Here is a 12958-nt window from a genome sequence, read left to right as displayed (position 1 = left end):
ATGGAGTGGCAGAGCCAGGAATAGAATCCAGTCATCTTGATTGCCAGATCTGCTCACTAAGTCAAGATCCCACTTTCCAAATTGCCACTCTCTGAGACTACAAGCAAACATGTTTTCTTCATCCTGTTCTGAACACATTCTGTACCATAGGCTCACACTGGCCAGTGTGTACACAATATTAGTGAAATATGTTATATATAGGGTTTAGAATCAAGTAATTATATTAAAGTGTTTCTTTTTCCTCGTTTAGGCAGGGGCTTGGAATGCCCCAAGAAGTAGTTATCAATACAAATAAACTGCTCTGTAGAAAAGTGGACATACATTCTTAAGATTTCTGCATGTCACTTAGTCTGTGGCAGAAACCTGGGCTAAAATACTTTGCTCACACTAGTCCTCTGCCTTCCATTGCGCAGAAGGCAATTGCAGAGAAGGCAAAAACACATCCGTGGTTTTTCGTTACTCTGTTATGCTAACTCTGCCAGCCCATCCAAAACAGAGAGACTTCTGCACTGGGTTCCAGGAGTGCATACGATTCCCTTGGCAGCACTTCCCAATCTATTCCTATTTGCATCAGGCCCAACACATCTAAATCCCTCTCTAGTCCATAATTTTCTTTCCCACCACAGACAATCAAACATGTCTAGTGGGTGCCAGAGCAAAGAGGGGTAGCAATCACTCTCTTTTTATTCCCCAAGCCTTTAATCCTTTGGCACCATCGACTCCTTTTTAGTCCTTGCAAAGAATTACATTCTGCAGCAATCCAAACAGTGATGGTATCATGAAAAGTACAAATTAAACTAATATTTTGGGTTATTTATTTTTGCTCAAGCCATATTTTGATTTATTTGCTTCAATCCTTAACAGACTTCAGGCGGTTTACAGGGACAATAAATAATGTAAACTTGACAATTAAAACTAATATGGGCAGAACCAGAAGAGCCAGATTTTGACCAATTTCCAGAAGGCTATGAAAGTAGGGACCATCCTTGCCTTGAGGGGCAGGCTGTTCCGTGGGAGGCCCCACAGAGAATGCTTGCCATTGAGTATAACGGCAGGTGGAAAAGCACACAAAACCTGCACAATTATTGCCTTTTACTTTTAGTAAAGCAAACTCTATTACTTAAACAGATTCAAAGAGTGAGAGGTTTTCTGGGATCCCCAAACATGTCCGTGGACGGTGAACAGATGTAATACCTAGGAAGGTTATCTCCCATAGAATGCTTCGGCAACCCGTTCCAAGTGGCTAAATGTACCATATGCAGATTGTACCTAGAGCACTGGTATTGCAAAGCATGTTTTCTACAAAATCATTTCCTAATTTGACTAATTAGTGAAAGAAATATGCATTTGCCTCAGTATCAGGACCAAATGTCCAGGTTCTCAGGAAATAGTTAAGGATAAACTTCCTTCATAACATTTTTCAATCTTCTTTTAAGCAGCTAATCACTACGGTATTAAAATGAAGAGCTTTTAAAATGCCCGTAAGTTTCAAAAAGCAATTTCTCCTTACATATTATATCTGATGCATATGCTTCATATATCATATGACATGTAGAGTCTCGTTTAACCGACCTTCGCTTATCCGACATTCCGTCTTATCCGACATCCCTAAAAAAAACACAACATGCATAAATCGACGACAAGAAAAGTGTGCCGCTTGTTTGCGAGTGTACTCTTTCTTGTTGCTCCTGACGGTGGCGCCGCAACGCAAAAATCGATTGCAACAGGCACAGCGGATCGGGGTTTTGTTTTTTGTTTTTTTTACTGCACTCAGTCGTTACTGTGTGTTATCCGACAGTTTCGGTTATCCGAAGTTCTGCCGACCCGTTTATGTCGGATAAGCGAGACTCTACTGTATTGAGGCAAGAATGAAACACACAGCCCTGAAAAGTTTTTACAGCTGCCCTGATGGAGTTCTGTCTGTAGATGGAAGCTTTGTTGCTGATTTTTTGGGATTTCCTCTTAGCTGGATTTGTTTCTCAGTCTCACCAGTGTTTCCTTCTTTTATGGTTTGCAGGTTGCTTATGGAACAACTGAGAATAGCCCAGTCACCTTCATGGGTTTCCCTCAAGACAACATTGCGCAGAAGACAGAGACCGTAGGATGCATTTTCCCACACACAGAGGTGACTGATCCCTTTGCCACGTCTTCTGGTATCACCCCTTCACAGTTTCCAGCTGGACCCCTCCCAAGCCTGTACTGTACACATTGTCTTCCTAATCATCTCAGTTCTCCCCGCTTCTCCTAGCATCTCCCAGTTCTTAAGGCTTTGCTTTCCTCTGCATTACAGGCCAAAATTGAGGATCCTAATACAGGGGAAGTCCTCCCATTGAACAGCCCAGGAGAACTTCAGGTTCGAGGTTACTGTGTCATGCTGGGATATTGGGCAGACCCCAACAAAACTAGTGAAGTGTTGAATGATGAGAAGTGGTACAAGACTGGGTAAGTCGACAGGAAGCCATTGGTTCATTGGATAGGTCCAGTTATTCTGAAAGTGTGGTCCACAGAGACCCATCAAATTATTTGCCAGAGACTCCCCACATTCACCAGCCAGAGCTCACTCCCTGCCTCAGCCCCACCTCAAATAGGAAATAAATACTTAATTTGTTGGTTAAAACATTTAGTCAAGAAAGGCCTTTTCAGGTGAAAGGAATGGGAATGCATACACAAAACCATAATTGTTATTCTGTTCACTAAAAATGTGTACGCTCATGGTTTTATAGACAGAAACAAAGATTTTCAAAATCTTTATTTAACGTTAACACAGTTGGAGAAAGTTGGAGAAACAGACAGTCTTTAATCTAATGGGTTCTATCAATGGGTAGAATACTCTGTGGATGAAGAGGACTGAATAACTATCCCATGATAAATGCCAGGTGATTGACTTACTCCAATATTCATAAACAACAGACTTCATGAACATATGGCATTGTCCCATATGATGTATGTACGTATGCATGTGTGTGTGTGTACATACATATTATATATATGTATGTATGTATGTATGTATGTATACACACACATACACTACACACGCACACCTGTCCATCCATCCATCCATCCATCCATCCATCCATCCATCCATCCATCCATCCCAAGGCTCTCTTTTATTTTGTTTCTGCAAGGAAGCTCTTGTCCACAACTAACAAGCCAGCAAGCAGATAGAGAGATGGTCCAGCACACTTTTTCTCTCTATCACTGTCTGCCTGGACCAAGTGATGGTCTTCTCATCTTCCCCTCAAAGAGGGTACTGATTATTCTTTATAATCTTTTATATTTACATCCAACTGCTGGAAGTTCTAGGGTTATTTTGTGATATATGCATGATTCCCAGCACTATCTTACTTTTCAACCAATACCAAGTTAGCTGAACATGTTCTGAATTGTTGTCCGGATACAATAATGGATTGAATGCGGGCTAACAGCAGACACACAATTCAGAAAATCTGTTAACAGATTAACTCATTTGGAAATGGGAATACATACTAACCTCTCTATCAGACACAAAGCTTGGCACCGTTCCTACATTCAGCATTGCTTCTGGATGCTCAGAGGCTAGTATGGCCAGGTATGCTTTGCTCAGCTCTGGCTGGTGTTCCAGATGGTATCCTTTTCTGGAAAGATGAATTGATTTCCAGTGCTTTCCAAGTTACATTACAACTGTCTCACATTTGCTGGCCTTCAGTTCATTCCCAGGCCCAATTCAAAATGCTGCATTTACTCTAAAGTGTAAGGCTAGCATGTCTGAGAGATCACTTCCTCCCATATAAACCTGTTCGTATTGGCATCAGACCAGATTATGTAGATAATGAACCATACAAAAATGACAGCACTGTTAAGTGTTTTGCAACAAAAAGTGTAGCCCACAAAGCCAAGAGCAGTCCCACCTACTTTTTTCACTATCAGCCCAATCCTGGCTGGCAGAAAACAGAGAGCTGGCTTCCTATTGCCATTAGTGGCAAGTAACAAGCAGCTGCTGATGACCAGACTATTGATTTTTTGTTGTTAAAGGCAGCAGGAATTCAGCAATCTGCAATGGGCCAATGAGTGGAAGGAGGAGGATCACCTTGGAACCTTGCTTAGGATTACAAGGAAGGATGAGGCGGGTAAAGGAATAAAATCTCAGTGTGTGTGTGTAAGGCTTCAGATGCATTTGAATGGATGTAGTTGCAACCACCTATCATGTGTGTCCTGTAGGGTTAAAATTATTTCCACTTATCTGAAACAGAATTCACAGAGGTCTACATACTGCCTCCCATCTGTGCAAGAATTTACAATATAGTAAATATTTGTACTATAACAAATAAATTGAAAATACAAAACTTCTAAGTAGGAAATCTGGTGGCCTGTAGAATTAGGATGGAATAACTATAATCTCATTTCAGGGACATTGCTATCCTCAATGAGTATGGCTACTGCAAGATTGTAGGTCGCTGCAAAGACATGATTATTCGAGGAGGGGAGAACATATATCCAGCAGAGCTTGAACAATTTCTACACACCCATCCTAAAATTCAAGAAGTACAGGTGAGAGGAACAGTGAGGTAGAGTTTGAGAAGGCATCAAACTCTGCTACTTGTTTAGATATTTAATATCTAAAATTATTTCAGGTATCTCACATTCTGTAATAGACACCATATATGTCCTTCAGAGAAACGATGGAGCCAGATAAGTCTCAAGAAAAGAAACCTAATCAATAGTCCTACTGGAGCTCAATCTCTCCCTCCATCCATTCAGGTAGTTGGTGTAAAAGATGACCGAATGGGAGAAGAGATCTGTGCCTCTATCAGAGTGAAAGCTGGAGAGGAATGCACGGCAGAAGAAATCAAGGCATTTTGCAAAGGAAAGGTAAGTACCACCAGATGGACGGATTTGAACTGCCTTCCTCCTCTATACCTTCCCCTGGCAACTAAAAAGAGAGAAAGAGAGTAAGAGAGAGAGAAAGAGAGAGAAATCAAATTTCAGATGGAGTCAGTAGTTAAGGTAGCAGCCATAACTCAATGGCAGAGCATGCGTTCTGTACCCCCAGTTCAGTCCCCAGTATCTCCTCCTAGGTTTTGAAAATGCTTGAAGCCATGGAAAGCAGCTGCTAATCAACTTCAGTGATAGTAGCAAGATAGCCTAATGGTCTGACTCAGTAAATGACAGCTTTTTTCATTCCTAGCCTACAGCATAACACATGCTTACTAGTGACCATTATTTTTAGCTCCATATGGCATATATTACGCGAGATGCATTGGTTGCCAGTTTGCTTCCGGGTCCAATTCAAGGTGTTGGTCATCACCTTTAAAGCCCTTCATGGCACAGGACCAGGTTATCTGAGGAGCCGTCTCGCCCCGGTTACTTCAGCCTGTCCCACTCGGTTGAACAGAAGGGACATGTTGCAGACCCCACCAGTCAAGGAATTTTGACTGGTGGGGTCTAGGCACAGGGCCTTTTCTGCTGTGGCCCCCGCCCTATGGAACAATCTGCCTCCCGAGGTCTGGTGTGCCCCCACTTTCATGGCCTTCAGGAAAGGGGTGAAATCCTGGCTGTGCCAGAAGGACTGGGGGCCGGATGGGGGCTCGCACCAGTGGAGGTGGCTTGTGGGGTCATTGACCTTGCACCCCCACCCCGTCATCTTGAATGTTTTTAGTATTTATGTACAGGGTTTGTTTTTTATACTTGATTTTTAATGGATTAATTTATTTTAATTATTTATGGGGGGGGTTAACTGTTGATGGGGTTTTTGATTTTAACTGTGAGCCGCCCAGAGTCACCCATTGGGGGGAAATGGGTGACATACAAATTTAATAATAAATAAATATAAATAAATAAATAATCAATCTGGTTGGAACAGCTCTGAAATGGAAGGAATGTCAAAAGATTCTCAGTGGCTACTTTAGAAACATGAGAATGTGAGAATAGCCCTGCTGGATCAGGTCTGGGTCCATCTAGCCAGAATTTGTCTCACACAATGGCTTACATGATGCATCCAAGAAGCCCACAAATAGGATATCAAAGCAGCCCTCCTGTCCCATTGTCGCTCTGTACAGATTGTTCCTGTGCCCGGAGATGGCACAGTTAATAGTCATTGATAGACTGTCCCCTAGGAATTTGTCTAGTCCCCTTCTGAAGCCATCTAAATTAGAGCCAACTCTCTATCTTGTGGCAATGTATTCCAGAAGTTGATGGCACACTGCATAAAGAAATATTTCCTCTTACTAGTTTTACTAGTGAGTTTTATTAGGTGGCCTCTAGTTCTAGTATTATGGGAGAGGGGGAAAAACTCTTCCTGTTTGCCCTTTCTTCACCATGCATAATTTTATAATCCTCAATTATATTTCCTCTCTAAGTTAAACAGCTGCTACAGTTGCCTCTTGTTTTCATAGGGTCGGTGTCCAAGCCTGCTGATCACTTTGGTTCCCCTTTGCTGTACCTTCTCCAACTCTTTGATATCCCTCTTGAGATGTATTGGCTAAATAAATATCCTCACAGACTGAAAACCAGTCTCCAGGTCTCTCCTTCACTGAGTGGTACTTTCTGTAGTCTTTGAAGATGCAGCCAGAAGTGGCAGAACAGCAAAACCTTCCACCTCTTATTGCCCCTTCATGTTGCATGTGCTTGGTTTCCAGAGTAAGGAAGCATGGTCCCAACTAATCTCTCACACACAGTGAGCTGTGTCAGGCAGACCAAGTCAGTCCAAGCACAAACTAATGTTCCAACATCAACTGCTGTTCCAACAGGATTTGATTCAGGGCCTACTTCAGAAATATCCCAGTAAGCCCCCACCCCACCCCAAACTGGTTTGAGGGACCATGACAGGTTTCTCATGGAGGCCGTCCCTGGGAGGAGAAATGGGTGTTCAACAACCAGCAGAACACCATTCAAGCTGCCACCAGGACAAGCATGCAAATGACTTGCATATGGCATTGCGGTTCTATAAGATTGTGAAAGAGTATAGACTGTAGCAGGCGTATTGGTAGGAAGCTCTGACCTATCAGCCATGACTCTGAGCTTTCACTGAAGTTTTGAGAGACATTTAGTTTAGAGTCCATCTGCTAGTAACATGGAATAACAAGCAAGCCAAAACAGATTCTGACACTCTGAGCTTTTTTTAAATCACAGATTGCTCATTTCAAGATTCCTCGATACATAGTGTTCGTGAAGGATTTCCCACTCACTGTCTCAGGCAAGGTGAGTCAAGGCTCCTATTTTTTGATGCATAGCCCTTGGCTGAGTACAGTAAGCCATATCCCTGTCCCAAATGCTTAAATCTAAAATTTGATGTGAGGGAACAATACAGGAAGCCGAGGGAACTACAAGTAGTGATCAACAGGTAAGTAATTAATTTCAGGGAAGGTTAAAGTAAGCTATAGTACGAAGGAGTTTGAGCCAAGAAATTCATGAAGAGTTGGGCCTGAAGAGGGGTTGGAAAGAAGCATAAGGGGTGACATTATTTGTGTATTGGAAGAAGCACATGGAGCAACAAGAGAGAAAAGCAAAGGGAGTAGAAAACCGGTGGAGCTGGAGGAACAAAGTTTATAGGCAAGTATAACAGGAAAAAAGAGAAGAACGCCTTGAAGAATTTTGAAATAAAAACTGGACCAGAACAAGTCAAGAAGCCATTATAGGAATATAAAGATAGGAATCGTCTGACCAGAGTGACAAATATGATCAATGATTTCAGCGTCAGAATGTTGGGTTACTGTGATGGCCACCAAGATGAGAAATGGGAAATATGTAGAGGCATTGGAGGGGAGGTCATGTTTGTGCTGAAAGAGCAGAAAAGAGGAGCTGTATTTAAACTTGGATGTAAAACAGGAGGAAACACTAACTCTTTGCTGCCATCTACTGGCCACCTCTGTCATCCAGCTCTGATAGTCTAATGAAACCACGACTATGTGCTTGTGCATAGTGGCTGATACAGTTATCAAGACTGGCCCTATCACAAGGTTCAGGGATGGGCTGGGAGGTGTGTTGAAGTGAGGACCTACTGCCATGGGCCGGACGGTTCCCACCACCCTAAGACTCCAGCAGCATGCGAAGTAGTAGCAGAGCTGCTCAATGTCAGCACGGATGACACTTTGAATCCCCCTCCCAATGCAATCATTAATATGATAGTTTTGTGTGAAGTACAGTGTTTGGGAAGAGATAGAATGACAGCCACCTCTGGTGTTTTGGAATCAAACAGGAGCTTGGTTACTGCTTTAAAATGCTGCCGCTATTTTAGTCCGGTGGTATTGATAGGGATGTCTGTCTACTTCAGAGAATGTTTGACTTGGGCCAGAGTTGAAGATGATCAGTGATAAGGAGAAGGTATGAAGAGAGAAGTCTTGGGAAGAAATACATGAAGATTTGTTTTGCTCTTTAAATCTTCAATTATATATGTATATAATCTGGTCCTCTTTTATTCCATCCTTTGTGTTGCAAATGTAGATTCAGAAATACAAACTGAGAGAGCGGATGGAGAAACATCTTCAACTTTGAACAGGAGGAGGCAGCGTAAGAGATCTCAAAACGAACATGCTGTCTGCCAGCTTCTTTTAGTTCCAAACATTTAAGATGCTGAGAGGGATCACCAGCCTGCCTTAAGAAGCATTAGTCTGCTGATCACCAAGTCAAGTTTGCTTAAAATAGTGTGCTTTTTCTAAAATAAAAATTTAGAAAAATAAAAATGCAGTATTTCTTTAACAGAGATAGCTTTGTGTAATGAACTCTGTGGCAAGAGAAGATAAAGGATGATCATAAGAAAGGATGGTTTGGGCTAATGGTGATCATGAGAATCTGTCCATCATATACTTTTTTTTTTAATAAGAACTTTATTAAGTTATAAAAAGCATAAAGATAAAAGCAAACAAGAACTAATAAAAGAGAGGTAGAGAACAAGAGAATTAGAAATAAAGAACACAAAAGTGATGGAAAGTAAAGAAAAGGGAGGAAAGAAAAAATTACAAAAAGAATAACTTTTGACTTCTTACAGCAGATATAGATAAATCATATAGTAACCTCTTACTCTAGAACTACATCTTAACATACATATTTTGTATAACCTATTATTTTGACTAATCATCAAATCCGTAAATCATAATTTCATTTTTTTCTGTCTTCTGCAAAAAGTCCAAAAGGGGCTTCCAACTGGCATTAAAGTTAGTCAATATTTTTTCTCTAAGCAGAGCTGTCAGTTTTGCCATCTCAGCTAACTCCATCACCTTCACCATCCATTCCTCCATCGTGGGTAATGCTGAGTCTTTCCACCTTTGAGCATATAAAAGTCTAGCTGCAGTTATATATAAAAACAAAGGTCCATGAACTTTTTCTAATTGTTTGTCCATCAGCTCCAAAAGGAAAGTCTCTAGTTTTAACTGTATATGAACCTTCAAGATCTTCTGAATTAATATATGAATTTGGGTCCAAAATTTTTTAGCCTTATTACACATCCACCAAAGATGATAAAAAGTCCCTTCTTGTTGTTCACATTTCCAACATACGTTTAAAACCCCTTTGTACATTTTTGATAATTTTTCTGGTGACAAATACCATCTATACATCATTTTATAAAAATTCTCCTTCAAATTACAACACAGTGTAAATTTTAAACCTTTCATCCACATATTTTCCCATAGAATCTGTCCATCGTACACTTGTGACAAAATTCCAACAGATCACAGAGACCTTTGTCCTGCTAATTCCTGCACTTTGGGAGCACTTATTACGGTGACTCTTCCAGTCTTCAACCACCCCGTTGCATAAAAAATGAGAAAGAACTAAAATAAAAGCATAATGAATGAAGCCAAACATTTACAAATCTGTTTCTAACATCTTGTGCAAATGTGGTTTAAGCTATTGCAGGATAATCATGCAGCACAATAAAGATAAACATACAGATTCTTTACCTGTTAGAAAGGTTATTTATTGGAAGGAAATACTGAAATATGTGTGGGTGTGTATACACCCATACACACGTGTGCACAAAGTGTATCAAAAGTCAGACCTCCATAGCCAAACATGATATGTTGTATTAATTTTATTTTTTTCAGAGAAAATGTTACTGTACTTAGGAATGTTCAAAGATCATGCATCAAAGTGAGTAAGGAAATTTTTAGAAGAAAATGACAACTAATTCGAACATTGAATGTATTTTATATAAGAAACTATCTATGTGGCCTGACTTTTGGTACTATATATATATATATCGATAGATAGATGATGGATGGAGGGATGGACGGACGGATGGAGGGATGGAGGGATGGATGGATGGATGATAGAGATCAATCAATCAATCATCATATTTTCTGGTTTTCTGCGCCCTTGTATTATTGTTCCTTGTGATGCACTATTCCCTGGGGGCAGATTAATTTTTCTGTGGTGGTGGTGGTGCTGTGGTGTTGATGTTATCTTTAAACTTCTATTAATCAGGAGAGTTAAGAATGCTTATGGTAGTTTGTCAGGGAGAACATGGGCCTTTCCCCACTACTGATTTGAAGTGCTATCTACCCATATTTGAGTTGGCAGAAAACTATACCAGCACGACATTTTATTGCCCCTTTGACCAATCTCTAACATGCCCTCTTCCGATTCAGTTTTGAATGGTTCTGTTCTGATTTTTTGTGTGCACTTCCTGACAGGCAAAGCAGTTGGTTGAGTCCTCCGGCTTTGCTGCCTTCCCTCTTCATTTTATCAAATATCAGTGGGAAAAATACCCACCAGTCATGATACGGCAGCAGGAATGGGGCAAGCCTGATTGCAGAATCTACTTCTTTATATCTAGACTCCTGACTGAAGTCTAGATCGAAGGAAAGAAGTGACTCAGAGCATGCACAGGTAAACTTATTGTACCTGCCTGCAATTCCTAAAGGAGGTTTCTTTTCTTGAGCTCAGGTGGCAGCTTTAAAGAGAACACGACACCAGTGCAGGTTCTGAATCACTTTCTCCCTTTCAAATTCAAATTTCTGCACATGCTTATTTTCTGTGCTCCACTTCTGACCTTCCTTCCTGATGCAAACTGAGTTGAATAATTTTTTTTTTTTTAAAGTCTGGAGCCGTGAAGGAAACCACAAGCAGAAGTTTAATTGATGATTTATCTCCCCTTCCTTTCTTACGTAGGCAATAAATTCTAACTTCCAGATTCTTGTGGACAGTCATGAGGGGGAGGACTGATTCTGTCATTTCAGTGTTACGCTATTTTGGCCTGTTACAGCTTTTCACTATTACACCAAATCTTGCATAGGCAAATTATTTTTATTACAGTGTTTCTCAGCAATTCTGGGAGCTGAAGTCCATACATCTTAAGGTTGCTGAGACAGAGAAACCTTTTTATTATGTTTCAAGTGCTGCTCTGTTCACTTCTTTAGGCAGACAGTAGCAGCGTGGTGGCAAACAAGGCTGATCAGGGATCAGAAGGGAAGGCGGGGTGGGGGATCCCTGATGCAATCTAGAACAGGTGACACTCTGATCCTACCTGGCTTTGCTTCTGACATAATGGGTAGCAAAACATGGTGAAATTTACACACCTTGCAGCTGCTATTTGATAGTGTACACTTAAGAGGGAGAATACTACTTCAGCACTGGTACACTTGCCTTTGATGGGAGTCTGTCCCAGGCATGGGCTGGAGACGAAATGAAGGCAACATTGTGGGGACTTAGTAGGAAAAAGTTGCTGCCAGGGCATGTTTGTACTGTGGCTAGTAACTAGCGGGGAAGTAAGCTTTTACAGGTAGTCCTCATTTAGCAACTAGCAATAGCGACCATTTGCAGTTATGACACTGATGAAAAAGTAACTTTGAGACGAATCCTCACATTTACAGTCTTCTGAGGTCTGTAAAGCAAAGGAAAGCTGAAGTAAGATAATAAGCCCAGTTGCGGTTTTACTTAGCGATCGCTTCACTTAACAACTGAATTGCCAGTCCCAGTTGTAGTCGTTAAACGAGGACTACCTGTACCCTGATAGATAATAGGGATGTTGGTAGATAATTAGCTTATAATGTACTTACCTTTTAGTAATTCAAATAGATATTTCAATTAGGACATTTGAATCTTATCTCTGACAATTTGTTCAGGATAGAACTAGACATGATTCAGATCCAGGATCATCCTCTTCATTTGTTTGCTTTGTGAAACTGAAAAGGGATTTTCAAAGTAGGAGGAGATTTTGTGATTCAGATAAGAACACAAATTGTTTAACGGTCCACTGTCGCTTTATTTCCCAAATCCTCCAAACAGATTTATGCCAATCTGTGGCAATTCTCACTGTTGCTCAAGTCAAAATACATGAAGCAACCAGTGTACCCCACAGCTAACCAAACTGGTGCTCTGCTCATTGGTGACATGGTTTAAAACAGCAGAGGAATGATCAAGGTGAAGTTGAGTGGCTAAACTTCTCAGAAGGGGGAGAGCGCAAAGCCAAGAGGTGTGACAAAGCAAACGTGATACAGCCCACCACCCTCATTCTCTATAGCCTGTCCTGAAAAAAGGGGCATTTCCTGTTGAACTACAGCTGAGCAGGTAATAAACCAGTTTCGCTGCCAAATAGAGAGGATTTGGTGGGTCTGCCTGGGCACAGAGCCAATCCAGAAGCAGCAGCAGCACAGCATAATAGCGATACCGTCTAGTCCCCTGTACTACTTCCCTGATTCCTAAAGGCTTGACTCATGCTCAACTAGCCACATCCAAGGCTGTTTATTGTTAGAAAAAAAGTGCCAGAGGAAATGGTTCCTCTTCCTCCACTGTTGTGGGTTCAGTCCACAGACATAGATCTTTACATTTGCAACCAACTTTCACAAAACTTAGTGTCTCTCATGGCACAACTGATTCCATCCATAAATTTGACATCCATGACTGTAAAGTCATAAAAAGGGAAAAGCACATTTCTGGAACTTCCGAACGGCAGATGCAGCCAGGAGTCTTGTCTATGACAAAATGCCAGGATCAGAAGGAGGCAGTATCTTAAGCAAGGTCTCAGAAATCGAACTCTTTCGTC

General features: G+C 41.1%; 1 protein-coding gene across 4 annotated transcripts in view; it reads left to right on the top strand.

Annotated features, from left to right (window-relative positions):
* The window catches only part of ACSF2 (acyl-CoA synthetase family member 2), a 71160-nt gene extending 62499 nt beyond the window's left edge, over positions 1 to 8661 (top strand). For all 4 annotated transcript variants that reach the window (XM_088133288.1, XM_088133291.1, XM_088133290.1 and 1 more), the window contains exons 11-16: positions 2018 to 2125; positions 2291 to 2442; positions 4386 to 4527; positions 4738 to 4848; positions 7108 to 7176; positions 8419 to 8661. In XM_088133288.1, coding sequence (XP_087989414.1) covers positions 2018 to 2125; positions 2291 to 2442; positions 4386 to 4527; positions 4738 to 4848; positions 7108 to 7176; positions 8419 to 8469 — 633 coding nt within the window. In that variant the 3' untranslated portion in view covers positions 8470 to 8661. The remainder of the gene's footprint in view (positions 1 to 2017; positions 2126 to 2290; positions 2443 to 4385; positions 4528 to 4737; positions 4849 to 7107; positions 7177 to 8418) is intronic.
* Positions 8662 to 12958: the final 4297 nt, after the last annotated feature.

Source organism: Python bivittatus, unplaced genomic scaffold (genome assembly GCF_059951505.1).
Source record: "Python bivittatus isolate LINGU-HERP-01145 unplaced genomic scaffold, Pbiv_v1 ctg000080_np1212, whole genome shotgun sequence".
In the NCBI taxonomy this organism is placed as follows: Eukaryota; Metazoa; Chordata; class Lepidosauria; order Squamata; family Pythonidae; genus Python; species Python bivittatus.
Note: the sequence above shows the minus strand (reverse complement) of the source record. Positions and strands in the feature narration are given on the sequence as shown.